Here is a 19107-nt window from a genome sequence, read left to right as displayed (position 1 = left end):
CTGAGTGTGGCGAATGTTTCTCGGAGATCAGCAAGGTGACCCGCTTGTTGTTTGGATTTGACAATCATGTCATCAATGTATGCTTCTACATTCCTCCCAATTTGATTAATGAAGACCGTATTAATCATTCGCTGGAAAGTTGCAGGCGCATTCTTCAAACCAAACGGCATCACAGTATAACAGAACAACCCCTGATCAGTGACGAATGCAGTCTTTTCTTGATCTTTTTTCCACAGGGGGATCTGATGAAAGCCTGAATAGGCGTCCATAAAACTCATCAGGGCATATCCGGCTGTTGAATCGACCATACTGTCGATCTTTGGCAATGGATAACTATCCTTCGGACATGCTCTGTTAAGGTCGGTGTAGTCAACACACATCCGCCAAGTTCCATTCGGCTTTTTTACTAACACAACGTTAGCTACCCATTTTGGGAAATTGCATGGCCGGATGAACTTGGCGTCTAGCAGCTTTTTAACTTTGGCTGCTGCCGCCTGACTTCTTTCTTCGCCGTGATTTCTCTTCTTTTGCCGAATGGGCTTCTTTTTGGGATCCACGGCGAGTTTGTGGACACCGAGTTCCGGGCTGATGCCAGGCATCTCTTCCACTTCAAAGGCAAAGATGTCTTTGAATTCTTTCAGAAGCTGGTGTAGGCTGTCACCTAGCTTGGCAAATGCAACCGTCCCCACTTTAACAGTCCGCTCTGGCCGAGTGTCGTCCAGAGGGATATCAATGTGTTCACCAGTCGGCTGGGGACGGAGGTCGTCTGACCGCTTCCCGATCAGTGATTGCTATTGCTTCTCTTTTTTGACCGCCACCAGTTGATCAACTTTTCTCTTTTTCTCGGCTGGTGGGGCCGCCTGGTCTTCCCTGATGTCATCAAGGTCGACTGTTTGTTTGCCCCGGACGGTTGCTACGACCGCGAGCTTGACATCCGAGAGGTAACACTCCCGAGCCGTCCTTTGGTCCCCATTCAGGGAACCAACTGTGCCATCATCTCTCTCATACTTGACAAGCATGAGGGCAGGAATGATGACGGCCTTGCACTCGTTCAGAGTGGGTCGGCCAAAGATGAGGTTGTAGGCAGTGAGCTCTTCAACCACGAGGAAACGGATGGTCATATGACGACCGTTTCCTTTTTGCCCCAGGCGGATGGGCAAGTCTATCCGTCCGACTAGGTGCACAAGTCCTCCCCCAAACCCTACAAGGGTGTGGGAGACCTCCATCATGCTGTCTGGCTTGTACTTGAGATTGGACAAGAATTTGAGGCTGATGAGGTCAGAGGAGCTGCTTATGTCGATCAAGATTCGACCAACCAGTTGGTTGGCCACTTTACATTCAATGACCACAGGGTCATCATGCGGCCGACGGACTTTGCCTCTGTCCTTTTTGGTGATGATGACCTCGGGGAAGGCGGATGTGCTTGCCGCCTCTCCCACTTCAACAGAATGGATCATCTTTTTCAGATGATCCTTGGTGCCCCGAATTGTCGGGCCACCCCCGGCAAATCCGCCTGCTATTGTATATACCGGATCTTCATCGGTTTCGGTACTAACAGTCGGCTGGGGAGCCTTCTTTTTGGACTGCGCCTGATTCGCCTTGGAAGTCACTTTGGACTTCACATAGGACTTCAGCTGTCCTTTGTCGGCCAGACGGTCAAGCTGTCGTTTGAAGCTGAAACAGTCGTTGGTGTCATGGCCGATATCTTCATGGAAATGGCAATGTTTATTTTTGTTCCGATTTTCAACGGAACCTCTCATTGGAGTCGGCTTCTCAAGAGTCAGTCGGTCCTTTATTTCCATCAAGATGGAGCAGCAGTCCTTGTGGAACTCGTACCTTGGTACGTACGGTTTCCACTCTTTCTTCTTTTTCTAGGCCGGCTGATCAGAGTTATCAACGGCCCAGACTTGCTTTTTCTTTTTGCTCTCTTCTGGCTTAGGAGCCGGCTGAGCAGGCCGACTCTCCTTCTGTCGGTCGGACCTCTTAGAGTCCGATTGCCTGTTGGAGGAGCAGTGCTCGGTCGCCTGTATATAGGCTTCCGCCTCTCGCAGTGCTCCCTGCAGGGTAAAGATTTGTTTACGGACGAGTTCGTACTTGAAAGTAGAACTGTCCTTCAGACCCTTGAAGAAGTCTATGAAGGCGACCTCATCAGACAGCCCATGGATTTGGATTCACACCAGATTGAACCGCCTGACGTAGGAACGCAAGCCTTCTCTATCTCCCTGCTGCACATTGCCAAGATCAAGGCTTGTCTTCTTGGCAGGGATGTTCATAGAGAAGTTGGAAGCAAACAAGAACGCAAGCGTCTTGAAGCTATTGATACAACCAGCCGGCAGATTGCCGAACCACTGCTGGGCTATGCCCTTCAGGGTGGCTGGAAAGCAGCGACACCATGCGGCATCATCCAACCCTTGTAAATACATGAGGTGGGTGTATGCTAGCAGGTGGTCTTTAGGGTCGGTGGTCCCATCATAGGTACCGACCAACACGTTTTTAACCTTGGCCGGCTGTTCGGCGTCGGTTATTTCCTTAGAGAAAGCAGAGGGTTGGTCTCCAAGGTGCTGCAGCCTAAGCTGCCAATCCATGGGCTGATAGCCGCATGCCGCCTGTCCTCCGAAGAAGGCAGGTTGAATGTAAGGTTGAGCAGTAAGGCGTGTAAAGGTTAAAGTGTACGTATGTGCGTGTGTAGCCATAAATGAGGAGGTCATCTCCTATTTATAGGCTCCTCAAAAAGTGTGCATTCTCTAGGGTTTCGTGCCCTAGGGAATATTCACGCAGCTTTTTGCAGACCTCGGGATTTGGGCCTGAAAGCCGCCAATCCCAGGTCCTTTTATCTGTCTGCCACGTGTCGTTCTCTGGGAGGTCCAAGGTGGCGCCCCTTCCAATGACACGTGGCGGACTCTAATTGGGCCAACTGGCCTAGGGTATTTTTACCCAAATCACAAGGATTAGTCCAAAACGGGCCAATCTCTGCCTAACACGCGACACTCCAAGAAAATGGGAGAAATGGCTGTCTTCAAGGGCTCAAATCCCGAGAAAGCCGCAATGCGGCGCAGCCCACCAAGGTTAGGTCAAAATGACCTAATTATGGGCACGTATCGCAATGACCCTATAAATAGGGAGATTTTCCCTAATTTGGGGACACGTTCAATAATTTATTACAACCCCACATTCTCTCACATCAAAGAACACCTGATCACGAAATCCGAGAAGATCCCACCTTATTTTTTGCACCTTTTTCATATTCTCATACGTGTACTAACTTGATCGTCGGAGGCGGAGCTCCTACCACCCGGAATCTTCGTGGATTTGCTGGTACAGACCGCGCTGGACCAGTCTTCTAGACGTAACGCTTCCGAGGGACAAAAACACCCAAAACATTTGGCGCCGTCTGTGGGGAGAGTACCTCAAAGATGGTTTAAGAGTATGTACCAATTCCTAATCCCAACAATCCTCAACAAGGTCATCAGCCGGAGGTCTTTACAGACCATGAGGATGATGACCAGGTTGAAACGTATGTGGCCAAAAAATGGGTCATTCGTCTCCAGATACATCCGTTTTAGGCAACAACTACAACGCAATATTGTAGACACCTACTTTTGGCCTCATGTCCCGGAAGGAAGTGCGATTATGTTACAAAAACCCGATCTTCATGCTAGATCAAAGTTGAAATGTTTATGGACTACGAAAAACATTGTTGAGTAAGTTAAAACCCATATTTGAGACCAATTTATCTTAGAGCCTTGTCCAATTAATAAGTAGGCCTAAATCGTGTTCATACATGTTTAAACTTGAATAATAACGAACCCAAATGCGTCAAATGTAATGATTGGATCTAATGGAACCTACATTGTTGAAAACCGAGCCAAAATGATAAACCAAACATTAAATTCCCATGCATGGTCTACACCTATGGATAGCCATTTCAAAGATCTTTCCAATGGTATATTATAATCCCAATTCTGATTCAAAACGAAGAAGTTATGATCAAAACACTAAACCGGGCCCTAAAACCGATACCCCTGCACTCCAACGACCATAACTTTTGTTCAATAACATTTTTTTACCCTAATTCCAACTGAATTAGAAAGTATAAATTCATATCTTTCCAATGATATCTCACACGCCTTAATCCGACTCTACAATCAAAAGTTATGGAAGTTTTAAAAACGCGTTTTCGTATAAGTTAAACCGCAAACCAGCGTAACTCAATAAGTTGCGCGCGCCTGGCACGCGTGACTCATTGAGATGCACGCGGCACCAAGCGCGACTCAAAGAGTTGCGCACGCCACCTGACGCCACGACTCTAAAACCCTAAACCTAGATTCCTACGCCTATCAATAGGGGTCTTCAGCACTAAACAGACTAAAAAAATCAGAATTCTAAACCCTAAATTCTGAAATCCGTGATCTCTGTCAAACCCTCTTACTATCATACTACTTTTCCTTCTTTATTCCCAACTACTCTTCAACCCTAATCCATCCATTGAAGCTCTTGAAGGTACGAAGAAGTAAAAAAGTCCATAAACGCATAAGACAGAGATTTAACATAAAAGAAGAGCGGTTAGTTTCCTGAGCACTTAGATAAATCACTTTTCTTTTATTGTTTAAATAACTTTAATTGATTAATTAGTGTTGTTTGATCCATTTAAACAAAATTTTAATTAATTAATTCACATAGTACTCTTTCGTTAATCAAGACTAGAATTTGAAAAATTAATTGTTGTTTTATCACTTAAGACAAGGCGAATCTTGTTTATTTATTGTTCTTTCACGAATATTTATTAAATAAGAATAACGACTTTTGCAATGTAATTCCTACATGATTAATGCGTGTAAATAAAATCAACTAACTTAGTCTTTAGGTATCACGTTACATATATTTTTTGGTGATGAAATTGTGAAAAAGGAATAGCTAGTAGAGAGGAATGTAGTGCTTTATTGCAAAATAAATGCCCTCCTAAGTTAAAGGAACCCGGTAGTTTTTCTATCCCTTGTCATATTGGTAATGTCTTCATTGATAAAGTATTGTGTGATTTGGGCGCTAGTGTTAATGTTATGCCATCGTCTGTATGTTCTAAACTTAATATGGGTGATTTAAAAGTTACTAATATAACTTTGCAAATGGCAGATCGTTCTGTTAAGTACTCTTTAGGTATTTTAGAGGATGTCCCTGTCAGAGTTGGTAAATTTTTTATCCCTATTGATTTTGTTGTTTTAGACATGGCTGAGGATACACAGATTCCCATTATATTAGGTAGGCCTTTTCTCCATACTGCAGGAGCCATTATTGATGTAAAAAATGGTAAACTAACCCTTTCTGTTGGAGCGATAACATCACATTTAATTTAGAGAAGGTTTTAAAAGGACCTATGCTTGAGGAAAATTGTTGCTTAATTGATGTTATTGATATAATAGATGATATTTGTGAAGATAGCTTACCACAGGTTCTTGCAAGGGATCCCTTGGAGGAAATACTTTGTGGAAATTTATCTGCAGGTGATGTGAGTATATGGAGCGAGGAGGTGGATGCCATAGAGAAAGCTCTTACAATCGAGTAATTCAATCTTGAAGAGAGTATGAAGGTAGTAAATTTGGTTCAGGAATCAAAACCTGCAGAGGTATAGAAACCTGAACTAAAACCTCTCCCTTCTCATTTAAAATATGTTTTTCTTGATGAGCAGAAATTATACCCTGTGATCATTAATACTGCACTTGATGACCCCCAAACTTCCCAACTTCTAGAGGTTCTCAGAACCCACAAAAGGGCAATAGGGTACAGTATTGATGATCTCAAGGGTATTAGCCCTGATTTTTGTATGCACCGGATACATCTAGAGGACAATTACAAGCCCTGCATTCAACCCCAGAGGAGGTTGAATCTTAATATGCAGGAAGTAGTTAAGAAAGAGGTTATGAAATTACTTGATGCAGGTATTATCTATCCTATTTCCGACTCTAAGTGGGTAAGTCCTGTATAGGTGGTTCCTAAAAAGGGTGGGTGACTGTGATTAAAAATGAGAAAAATGATTTGATTCCCACTAGAACTGTTATAGGGTGGCGTATGTGCATTGATTATCGTAGATTAAATATCGCCACTAAAAAGAACCACTTCCCCCTTCCCTTTATTGATCAAATGTTTAAGAGGTTAGCTAATCATAAGTTCTTTTGTTATTTGGATAGGTATTCGGGATTATTCCAAATTCCAATTCACCCTAAAGATCATGAAAAGACCACATTTGCATACCCTTATAGTACTTTTGCATATCGTAAGATGCCCTTTGGTTTATGTAATGCCCCCGCTACCTTTCAACGTTGCATGATGAACCTTTTTTCTGATTTCATAGAGTCTATTATGGAAGGCTTTATAGATGATTCTAGTGTGTATGGTTCTTCATTTGATGCATGCTTAGCAATCTCGTTAAAATTTTTGAAAAGATGCGAAGAATGCAATTTGGTCCTAAATTGGGAGAAATGTCACTTTATGGTAACAGAGTGAGTAGTTCTTGCTCATATTGTATCTGATAAGGATATACATGTAGATAAAGCTAAGATTTCTGTGATTGAGCAATTACCTCCTCTAGTTAATGTTAAGGGAGTGAAGTAAATTTTGGGTCTTATTTCGCCCGATTAGGCAAGGCTTGCCCGATAGGGGTTGCCCGATCGGGCGCGCAAGTAAGGCTAGAAACAAGGGAATTTCGCCCGATTGGGCGCAATTTTGGAGAAATCGAGTGAAGAAGAAAAGATATGTCAGGAGAAGCTCGCCCGATCGGGCGAGAAGATGGAAGAAAATTAGTTCGCAGGCGCAGTTTTCGAAATCAAGAAATTCACACGATCGGGCGCGCCTATATTTGGTCGTGTTACTAAACCCCCCTTTCTCTTCTTTTCTTTTCATTTCCTCCTTACTTCATCTGCTCCAAACACACTTTCTCTTTCTAACCTCCATTTTCAAACCTCCAAACTCACCTTCTCTTCAAGATCTCCTCAAATTCTCCCATCCAAACTCAAATTTTTTTACATATTCTTCATCCTCTCACCTTCCTCTACATTCTCCATATAATTTCTACCAATTTCTCTCAAATTTTTTGTAAACCCCAAGAGAGAGAAAGCTTCAAAGTTTGTCAATTCATCTCCAGTGGTTTCAAAAAGATCTAGGACACAAAGGGGTGAGGGTTCTAGGCAACAACAACCACCTATGGTTGACCCGGAACTCCAAATTCCGAGGTGGAGCGAGGTGGTGATCACCTCCACCAAACAAAGGGCTAGGATGCTTAACCTCATTCAGAGGCAGGTAATTTCTACCCGTTTTATGCATCATCCTACATTATCTAGATTAGGAATTGATAAGCCCGTAAAAATTGTTTAAGGGTATTGGAATGAGTGGTTTCTTTCAAATGCATTATGATACATATGATTATTTGACTTTGGAATTTATTTCTAGTTTTAATGTGATTAAATCTAATGCTATTATTACTCATGTTCAATTCCGATTACTTAACAATGATGTGATAATGTCCTCGAAGGACTTTGGTAAATTGTTTGAGTTAAAATCCGATAGACTTATTGAACAATCCCAAGACCATATTGCAGTGGTCTATCAAGCCCTCACGGGGGAGGGGGAACTTAACCTCCAACATGCCAAGGGAACTTGGATACAACATCCCGTGCCAAAATTTTGGCAACGGTTTGTTGGCCTCACCATCTTCGGGAGGCATGAACCGGCAAACGTGAGGAGATATGAGTTAGAGTTGTTAGCTTCCTATATGATCCTTAGTAGTGAGAAATTGAACATCCTACATAGGATAGCTCAACACTTTAAACGGGCGGCCAATGCGGCCGAAAGTGGTAGGTCTAGGCAACCAATCTATTTTAGTGGGTTGGTCACCCAAATAGCGGTCAAGCTTTTAGGTTTCACTCGTACCGACCATAGGAGAGTAGAAGGCTCTACCCTTATGGACCTTCCATACCTAAAGGGCCTTAATTGGATCCAACCTATGGGTGGCGAGACTTGGTGGATAATTCACCGAGAATCAGGTAGGAGGGACCAAGCCTTTACGTTACCTAACCCCACCTTGACTAAGTTTGAGAAGGGTAAGCCTTCCTATGCATTTGAGTTAGGTAACCAAAGGGAGGCTCAAGCGGCTCACCAATCACCACCCCACCCACAACCTCAATTCCAACCACAACCACCACCCCAACCCTACACACATGACATCCCTACTTCTTCCGTTGACTATAACATTGATCCTAATGCCCCATATGACTTCTCGGCTTTAGGAGCCAACTACATAGGATTAAGAGGGGACAAGGAAGAGTAGAGGGTTTAGTGCGAAACCTTGACACTAGAGTAGGTTCTCTAAATAAACGGGTTGGGTATGTGGAGCGAAACCTAGGGAGGGGTTTATACCCCGTGTATGATGATTATGTACGTCGAGGGGCTATTGCCCCCGAGGCTCTTGTTCCCGATTGGTTTCAATATCCTTAAGAAGGATATTCGACCCCCGGTGCTTTTGGTAGTTATGTGGACTATTCTTTGGTCCATGGTTATGGGGCCGATGCTCCTTTTGGTGGGCTTGGGGGGGAATGTAGACCCTAACTACTTTGCAGGTGGTTCGGGTTATGGTGGCGTTGGTTCGAGCAATGGAGGTACCGGCTCAAGCCATGGAGGTGGCTACTCTAGGATGGATGAGGATGATGATGAGGAGTAGCTACTCCTAGCTACACTCCATCAAGTCAATGAGGACATTACTTGATTTGGCTTGGGGGAGATGATCTTGTACATACGGTAACTCTCTCTCTCTTTTTTCTATTTATTGCTTTCTAGTATAGATTTATTTGTTTTCTAGTGTAGTTTTTATTGCTTTCCTATATGAAAAATACAAAAAAAAAAATACAAAAAAAATACAAAAAAATACGTTCTAATGAATTATGAATCATGCTTCCTTGTGCCTCATACTTGAAAAAATATTGTTCTGATTCTTGGTATATGATGATGAGCATTGTGGATTTGTTGGTCATGATTTGAAGTTTAATTGCTTGGATGCCTTAACATGCGTCAATTTTGTTCAACTACTTGTGAATATAGTGCTTGACTAGTTGATTTGGTTAGGAATGTGTGTTAGTTCCTGGTATGTCAATGAATTTGAGTATTGGTTTGCAACTATGAGTAATGTTTATATGATTCATTATTATGCACATGAGGAGGACGAAGGCGTTCATTCTTTTAGGTAGCCTTCAGATGATTTAGATGCATTTGTTCCCTTCTTGCTACCCATGTTGTTGCCTTGACTTTTTGTTGATTACAAGCCACATTTTCCCCATTGGTTAGTAGTCCCAAGCTTGGCTTGGGGGAGCTATTAGTGAGTGAGGTGAGGGAGTTTGTAGTGTGCTTATTATTTGCACGATTTGGGTGGGTTTTGAGAAGTTATATTGTTCTTGATTGTGGTTTATTTTTGATGATCATGAAAGTTGAATCTCTTGAAAAAAAATAAAGCATGATGTTGATAAGAGGAAAAAAAAAAAAAAGGAAGTTCGAAAAAAAGAATGAAAAAAAAGTGAAAAAAAGAGTGAACTTCAAAAGAAAATGAAGAGCAAAAAGAAAAAAATTGTTATTTGTTCAAATGTTCTAAGTGAAGTTTGATCAAAAGAAAGGAAAAAAATTTGAGTTTCAATGAAACATTCATGTTTGATAGTTTAGAGTTTGTGATTCACAAGTTCTAAATTATTATATTTTTATGAGTGAAATTGTAAGTGTTGGGATTGTTTATTATGAGTGGAGATGTATTTGGTGAATTCTTGTTGGAGTTGAGTATGTTGGAGATGTATGATCATCATTTATTTTTGATCATGGGATTATTAGGATTTGGCTCCCTTTAAGCATAGCTTTTCTCTCACATTTTTCCCAAATATTTCCTACCCTTTACCCTAGTCTTACGTTACAAGCTTTAAAAACCTTACGACCTTGTGCATAGAGTTGTGTAGATGTGAAAGTGTTGCTTATCAATGCAAGTTATGACTTGACATATTTCGAGTCGACTAATAGGTTGAGTGTATGTCTTTTTAAACACACGAGTGTTGTGAGTTTGGGAGGGCATTGTTCACATAAAGGGGTTGGGATGCAGAGCGATCGAGTACACCTTTTACTCGCCACATAAATGAGAGTTATGTGTGTGAGTACTAGTCTTGAATTCTATATGCTCATGTGGTTTGCTCTATTTGACAATTGTTGGGGAGGATGAGTGATTGGATGAATGAGATTGATTGATGTTGAAGCTTGTTTATTAGATTTGCCTTGAATCGTTCGTGCTTGATTTTGACTCCTTAGGGTGAGGCATGTTTTATATGTTCATTGATGAGCTGTTTGCTTAGGGACAAGAAAAGGTTTGGCTTGGGGGAGTTTGATGTGTCTAATTTATATAGTATTTTACCCTGTCCATTGGTCATAATTAGTAGTGTTTTTGGCTCTTTATAACCACTTTAATTACTAATTGGTGTTTTCGTAATTTTGGTTGAGTTTTATAAGGAATTGCACTTTTGGAGCATTTTCACGGGTTTTCATGGAGCAACTACGGACATTGGAGGAGCACGACCGTTGTTTGTAGCCCAAGGCCGGTTAGAGTCATCAAGCTAGTGATTAAGGGCTCGACTTGTGGAATACGAGCGTTGGACCGAGTATTGAAGACCCTAAGTGGATATCCGGATTGGACTAAGAAATAAGGCCCAATCGAAGTTTAAAGCTCATTGGAATGGCCGGGCCCGATCGGGCGAGCTCTAGCACGATCAGGCGTGGCTGTGGGAGCTTGGTGCGATCAAAAGGGCGCGCTCGATCGTGTGAGCATTAGCACGATCAGGCGGCCTTTTTGATTTAGCACACGAAGAAAAAGGCGCGCCCGATCGGGCGGCCCTTGCCTGATCAGACGCGTGTTTCTGGAGAGTTTTATTTGCTAATTAGGAGTAATTAGAGGTTTGGTATAAGTACAATTTAGAAGTTTTATTTTGTTTTACCTCTTCTCTTAGACTTTCTCTCTCTACTTAGTTTATTTCTCTCTTTAGTTTTCTCTCTTTACAACTTACTCTTGTTCTTGACTCAACTCCTTAATTCCGTTAACTTTGGTAACGATTTGTTCTTTATTAATTTCAGCAATTATATTTTTTTACTCTATCATGAGTACTTTTATTGCTTTGTTTAGTTTAGATTTAATTATGTCCGAGTAGTTTAATTCTAGGGTTTATGGGGAACAATAATTAATATGAAGGGATAATTTGTTATTTTTGATTATTGATATTGCATGATAATTTCTTATTGACTAGTTTTAATCCTTGCAATTGGATTATGAATCGAGCAGATGTGATTTTAATTTATTGAATTTATGAATCGATCAGATGTTAATTTGATATTAAAGACTATTTTCAATAGGAACTTAGATCTAGTAAATTGCGAGAGCCTATTAGATCTATATTGATTAATAAATTGTGATAGCCTGTTAATCATGTTATTTGTGTAATGTTAATTATTATTTGTTATGTTTTATCCCGGAATATTAATTATTGGTGAACCTGTGAGTCTGTGTCCCTAGGCCTTCTTATTATTAATCTTCTCCTTAAACTTGATCTCCGTAGTATATTTCCTTCTTACAACAATATTTTGGTTCCTTAAATTTAGATTATAATAATTGATTAGGAATAGAAAGACTTGTTTCCCTGTGGATTCGACCCTACTTCCCTATCTGCATTAGTTAGAGGACTTAGGTAATACTTTTGATTAGGTGATACGACTTTAGCCTGTCAGTAAGCTAGTCAAATAATAAGGTTTTGCACAAATTGCAAAAAAAGCACTAGATAAAATTAAATAAAAAATACTATAACAGTCTAAGTGAACATACGAATATACTTATACTTTATACTATACGATTATTATACATATACGTATGAAAATACGGTCTAAAATACCTACTTTTTACTATAAAAAGAAATTACCCTTATCCAAAATCTCCACACACCACTTAATTATTATCTTCTTCCATCTTCCTCCTTACCCGAAAAAATCAAACAAAAACCACCATTAAACTCGGCCACCATGTTTCAAGAAAACCAAGAAGATCAACCTGTCTTCACCTTTGAGGAAGACATGAGGATAAAGGGTGTACTTCATGTACATTGTGGGGCTAATGGTCCTCCTAATGGCTGTATTAATTTACTTGTTAATCCATAAGTAAAGCCTGAAATTAACTTAGGTGGAGCAGGGTAATAATACATGTAGTGTTAGCTGTACTTCAATATTTTGTAATTTAGTAGTTTAGAAGTACGAATTGTAACATGTATTTTGGAAATTATAAATGAAAATCATTATTATTACTCGTTTTCTTCGTTTTAAATAATAAAACAAACGTCATTATGTTTATAAAAAAATTTAGCAAAATAGTAATAATTATTTGCAAAAACGATAACTATAATAATAAAAGATAATTAATAGTGATAATTACAAAGGTAGGATCAAAATTTGGTGTCTACAGGTAATTAACTTCCCTTTTTTGTGGGAAGTCACAATTCTCATGAATTTGCAATTCCCACAGTTACTCTTTTTATTGTCAACCAAACAACTCATCGATTTTTAAGTTCCCTTGATTTTTCACTTCCCCCATTTACTTTGTGCAACCAAACAACCCCTAAGTCTAAAAGCTAACTTCCTCAAAAAAAAAAAAAAAAAAAAAAAAAAAAAAAAGTGTAAAATCTACTAACAAATGGCTCAAAAGCTACTGCCGAACATACCTTAAAAAAAACCCTAACGAGTCAGCGGGTACTCGACTTACATAAACTTTGGCCCATGTCCCCAATACTTTCACGGGTTCTGGAAAAACTCCAATTAGACCTGGCAAACGGGTCGTGTCGTGTTGTATTCGTGTTCGGGTTATATATAAATGGGTTGGAGACCCCATAACACTAACACAACCCGTTTATTAAACGGGTCAGGAAGGCTGAACACGAACACGACCCTTTAATAAACGGGTATCACAAATTTAACACGTGTAACCCGTTTAGTTTAATGGGTCGTGTTTGTATAAAAAAACTTGACCTGACCTGTTTAGTAAATAACTTATTTAGTAAAATACAATTAAAGCAAAATTGACCCAAAATTTCAAACAATTTAAGCTTTGAATTTGAATAGAGTATTTGAGTGATCTATAAAAGAACAAAAAAAAAAAAGCAATCAAAAGTAATAAAATAGATTAGGCAATCCAATAATAATGAATAACTGAATGGTAAAAAACTAATTAAAGATAAAATAAATATGAAATAATTGAAAAGAAAAAGAGTAATTAAAGATATTGAGGTGGGAATATGGGAATCATGAGAGAATTGAGGTTAGAAAAAAGTTACCACTACTGCTCTTTGCGTGAGAGTGAAAGAATGAAAGCATGACGGCGGAAGAAAGTAAGGAGGGCGCCCAAGGCAATCAGCCTGCATTTTCATCAATCAGTTGCTTTTGTGGGCCCCCCTTGCCAAATAAATTAATTTTATAATAACTATCTGGTTTTGAAGACATTACAATTACTAATGTCTGTTTTGGTTTTAAAATTTCTTTTATTTTAATTTTTATTTTTTAAACATGTTCTCCAATCTTCCACCGGCAGCACCGCCATAGTCACCATCACATTGACCACCATCCGAAACCCATCGCAGCCACCATAGCCATCACCATTACGCCTTCCGCCGAAGAAACCCACAAAGCCTTCCTCTTTGTCCTATTCTTCTTGTCGTCCTCCTATTCTTCTTGTCGTCCTCTTCTTCTTCCCATCGACCTCCTTTTCTTCCCCAACAATGGCCACTTCGCGGCAAAACAAAAAGACACCCTACTAGAATAAAGTGTAAATTAGGGCCATATCAACTCTTTATGGAAAGCCTTTCATTTGCGGCGGCATTTTGAACTGCCATAGGCGGTGGTGCCATTGAGGAAGAAATGGTTTCTGGGTTTGGCTTTCAAATTAGGGTTCGAATTGGGGAAAGTAATGAAATTCTATGAATGATTCCTCATGACGGAAGATGACGGCATTGAATACCATCGCTTGCACAAGATGACAAGACTACCCTTACTAATATGACTGAAAAGATGAAATTGACTCCTGATTTGCGCAAGCTGTAAATCAGCCTCATCAACATGTATTTCCTCAAAAGTAAGACACTAGATTATATTAGGTTTTTTTTTTTTTTTTTTTTTTTTGTTTTTGTTTTTTGGGCCATTATTAAATTTTTGGGTCATAGTAGAATATAAGGATTTTAATCGTGGGACCTGAACACGAACTGCCTGTTAAGCGGGTTGAGTCGTGTTACAATTTTCAACACTAACCCGACCCGTTTAACTAGTTGTGTCGACCCGTTTAATTAAATGGGTCAAAAACCCTCAACACTAACCCGTTTTTTGCGTGTTCGGTTCGTGTCAACTTTTGCGACTTCGTTTCCATTACTTCAATGCCCCATGTCTGGTATTGTTTTTTTTGCACGAACCTCCAACTCGGCAACTCATTTTCATTCGTCTCCTCCAACTCATTCCCTCCCATACTCAATCGGCTCTTACCATTTCTCCACTGCGACGAGCATCAGGTTGCCTGCAAGTGAACGAAGACCCAACCATCAAAACCAAGGCAACGATGCAACAAACACCCTTCCTTCTCCAATAAACCTGCGTTTTTTGCTCAAATCTGGAAATCAAGCGATTTCTTCTGTTATTGTTGCAAAAAGTAAGATAAAAAACATCCAAATACACTGGATTTTGCCCAATTTTTGCTTGATTCTTCACCAATTTTGATCATTCTTCGCTAAATGTTAAATGCAGCAGTTTAATGTCAGTATTTTAGTTCAGGGAATTGAGGAAAATCCATGTTAAAAAATGGATTCAGGGAGCAAAGTATTTACGGTAGATTTGCTTGAAAGGTATGCTGCTAAAGGCCATGGAGTTGTTACTTGTATGTCTGCTGGTAATGATGTCACCATGTGGGGTACTAGCAAAGGCTGGATCATCCGACATGATTTTGGACTCGGAGATTCCTATGGTTTGTTTTCTTACTTCTTTTTACCAATTTATATAATAACGTCTTTTAATTTCAATCAATTTTTAATTAGTTCATGTAATTTTGAAAATGTGCTAGTGTTAGTTGCCAAAGAGGAATAATGATTGTGTATATTACGTACTTAGTATAATTTAGATGCAATATTTGTGGAATTATCACTTTTGGTTCGTGTAGCTGACCCTATTAAGACTTTGATTGATTGATTGACTGACTTGTAGAATTAGACGATTAGTTGATGATGGAATTGTTCATGTTATTGTAATTGAATGCATTTTATTTAATTAAAGGCATAAGTAGTCTACTTGGAGTTCTTATATTAGCTGTAAATTAGGTATTGATCTCTGTGGTGGTCGAACTGGGGATCAGTCAATCCACAGTGTTTTTGTGGATCCTGGCGGGAGCCACTGCATTGCGACAATTGTTGGTGATGGAGGTGCTGAAACATTCTACATTCATGCGAAATGGAGCAAACCTCGTGCCTTGAGTAAACTAAAAGGCCTTGTTGTTAATGCTGTTGCTTGGAACCGACAACACATTACAGAAGGTAGTTCTTTTTTTTTTTTTTTTTTTTTTTGGTACAAATATTTCCCTTGTTTGAATAAGGGAATTTTTTGCTGTTTGATTGGCTTTCTTGTGCCCTCAATGTGTGTATTCTGTTAAATCATTTGATGATAATATCTGATATATCATTTGAGAGTTAGCTTGAAGTAGATTTAGTTGGAGTCTTTCATACAACATGGAAATTGATATGTGTAAAATATATGGTTTGAAAAATCAGTTCTAATAGTTTGCAACTGTTATTGCTCCTGTAAATGACTGCAAACATTCTAAATTAAATCTAAGGCTCTTATGATATCAACATTTCATCAATGCATATATGCCGTGATATAGAGTGCAGATTGCTTAGTTAATTCACTTGGTTCTCTCCGCATAAATGTTGCCATCTTAGCCAATAGCTAATTTGTTCTAGTAATATATTGGGGTTCTATACTCAATGCTAGGAGAGCCTTACCAGCTACCTCATGCAACACATGATGGTTAGCTGGATTGAACATTCACTTAAATATGCATATATAGGCTTGTGTAGGCATCAAGATGCTAGCTTTTTAAGCTTACCAATGCTGCTTTTGAAATCTGGTCACCCTTTAATTTCATACCTATAAAAGGACCATTCCTTAGCTACAGAGTCTTCCAAACCACTAAGAAAGCTTGTATTAGCTAAGATAGAAGCCCTTTTGAATAGTGTGCGTCAATCACTTGGTTTTAATAGGTCGTGCAGGAAATTTTTGTTGCAAAAAAGCATATAAATCATCTTTTGCTACCTTAGAATAATTGTATGAAAAGTTTAGGTCCTTGAGCATTTAAATACAATTATTATGTTGTAGCAAAAGACTATTGAAAATTGGTTATAAAACGATTGATTTCTTTTCTCATTGTACCAAAAATTTCTAGCCAAAGTATCTCTCTTTTGTTTCCCATTCTGTTCCTCCCTCCCTTGGTGTGCATGAACTGAAATAACCAAGACTAAAAATTTGATAAGAGAAAAAGTTTTGTGAACCATATAGTCTAACTCATATGAGTAAGTCAACTAGTGATTTGTGTTTTTCAATCAAGCAAGCTATTCACAAGGGAAATACCTCTTATTAATATGGGTTTCATGCTAGTACTATGCCTTCATGTACAAGTTAACTTGAATAAATATTATTCTACTTTATCAAAGTTCATTTCGGTCAGTTCCTTATACTTTATTATATGTTACTTTCTAGAAATCTTTTATTTATGCAATATTTTTATGCTTGTTACTTTTTGGGTAAGGGTGTGTTGGTTCAGATGTGGTTCCTTCTTTATATGGTATTTTGAATACATCAATTCTAATTTCATTTCTCTTAATTTGAATGTAGCTTCCACAAAGGAAATCATTCTTGGTACTAATAATGGTCAGCTTCATGAGATGGCTGTGGATGAGAAGGATAAAAGAGAAAAGTACATTAAACTTCTGTATGAACTTTCAGAACTTCCTGAAGCTTTTATGGGATTGCAGGTTATACATCTTCTGTCTCTTTTTTTGTTGCTATACTTGCTGAGTATTTCATATGTTTTTTGGACCTTACCACCTCAGACCCATGAATTACTATTTAAGGGGATTTTGTTGCATTCAACACATTTAAGAACTTTTAAGTGGGCTTTTACCAATAACTCGCATGTTTTGCTATCTAGAGCTTCTAGGCCAAAGACACACAATAGTCAACTTTGAAGAGGAGGGTTGGTGACTTGGTGTTTGAAAAATTACATGGCTGTGAAATGTCTAATGAAAAATAACTTAATTATTGAAATTTATAATTATCATATACATAAATCTGAGGAAGAACAAAGAAGATGGAAATTTGGAGAAAAAATTATATATGGTTGTTTAAGCAATGTTATAAAAGCAGCACTAAAGCGATTTGCCTTTGATTGTCTGGATAATCCCATTGACAAACTAGAAATTCAGTATAATTCATTCAATAATGTTAGGTTTAAAGAGGATAAAGAGGTGGTGTTCCTGGCCTCCTTGTCAATGCCAAGTTATTGCCAACTTGTTGATCATATACAAATTTTCCCTTTGTATAACCTTCTGGACTCTTTCCTGAATCAAGGATAACTCCATAAAAGATCTCCCACACTCCAATTCTGTAAATTTTTGTGGCAAGCTTCCCAGTGTTGGCCATATTAGATTACTAGATCTCTAGATCCACATCCTTCCGTACCCAACTACTTCTAAATACTTTTCTAATTGGTTTACCTGCCTAAACCCAGCTCCACCCCATGATTTATCGACCACAAAGCCACACCAATTTTTGTCGGTAACCGCACACAAAATATTTGGAATCATCACTAGGGCCACTGCTTGTGTCTTTGCCTCCAAAATAACTTAGAGTGACACATCATCTGCACTTCCTGCTGCCACACCTCCTTCATTTTCTTTAGAACGACCAAGATTACCATCATGTGAGGGTTGCAGTCTTGCAGATATGGTGTTAGATCTCGGCGTTATTGCTGTACAATAAAGGAACCACTTTCGCGAGCAATGCGGGTGGTATGGGGCTGTTGTGGCCTAACATTTTGGTCACAGTAAGCTCAAAATCCTTTACAATGTGGTTGCGATAAGGTGATGTGGTCAAAGATTTAATTCCATGGTTGTAGATTCCACCTTTACCCATGGCATGCTGATTTTTTGAGTTTCAATGCTAACTTGGTCTTCTTTCTTAAGCTATGCTCATATTAGATTTAGTGGACATGTATTAAAATGGGAACTTATCTTTACAGAGCTACTGTATAAAATTTATTTGTAGAAAAGCATAAATGAACCAAAGTTTCCTTAATTTCTAAGATGAATTGAGCAAGGGCAGGCTGGATATGCTGATTTACTTTTGTTCCAAAATTCAAAGTTCTAAAACTTTCAACGCTCAAAGCTAGACTTGTATTTGGAAATTTCTGATTTGATTTTGTGATTTGACTTTGTGCAGATGGAAACAGCTAGCATTAGCACAGGTACTAGGTATTATGTGATGGCTGTAACTCCAAGGCGGCTTTATTCGTTTACAGGAATTGGGTCATTGGAGGTAGGGTTTAAAGACATTACTGCAATCTACCTTTCAATTTCCTAGGGAAGACATTTGTCTCTTTCGAATTTTTTGTTTTCCATCCTTTCTTTGTATATTTGTTCTCTCCTTTTTCACTCTTCCCTCTCCTAAACTTCTAACATTTCTCAAGTGATTGGTCCTTTGCAATTATGGATTCCAAATTTTGCAACGAAGAGCGCTCCACACAAAGTAATTCAAGGAAAAACAAGAAGAAATAGGCAGAAGACAGAAGATTTCATTACTAGCCAAAGGCTTGAGGAGTTCTCTACAACACTAAGAATACTACTAGGCTATTACAAATACTTTTCTGAATGAATGTTTCCTTCCCCTTCTCTAGCTATTTAACTATCTTGTTACACACTACATGTGACAAGCTTTAATTACTAATAACAACTAATTTTGTCTTCTTGCCTTGGAGCC

General features: G+C 39.0%; 1 protein-coding gene across 5 annotated transcripts in view; it reads left to right on the top strand.

The window, feature by feature from the left end:
• Window positions 1-14485: 14485 nt before the first annotated feature.
• LOC145598324 (vacuolar sorting protein 18-like) overlaps window positions 14486-19107 on the top strand; it is a 36527-nt gene continuing 31905 nt past the window's right edge. The window contains exons 1-5 of one of the 5 annotated variants that reach the window (XM_081654667.1): window positions 14486-14734; window positions 14857-15046; window positions 15396-15608; window positions 16966-17105; window positions 18571-18666. In XM_081654667.1, the coding sequence (XP_081510793.1) occupies window positions 14884-15046; window positions 15396-15608; window positions 16966-17105; window positions 18571-18666 (612 nt within the window). In that variant the 5' untranslated portion in view covers window positions 14486-14734; window positions 14857-14883. The other 4 variants (XM_081654663.1, XM_081654665.1, XM_081654664.1 and 1 more) reach the window with 4 other exon arrangements.

The sequence above is a fragment of the Chenopodium album genome, chromosome 20, assembly GCF_948465745.1.
Source record: "Chenopodium album chromosome 20, dcCheAlbu1.1, whole genome shotgun sequence".
NCBI classification, from domain to species: domain Eukaryota; kingdom Viridiplantae; phylum Streptophyta; class Magnoliopsida; order Caryophyllales; family Amaranthaceae; genus Chenopodium; species Chenopodium album.
The sequence above is the reverse complement of the archived record's forward strand: the minus strand, read 5'-3'. Positions and strand labels throughout refer to the sequence as shown.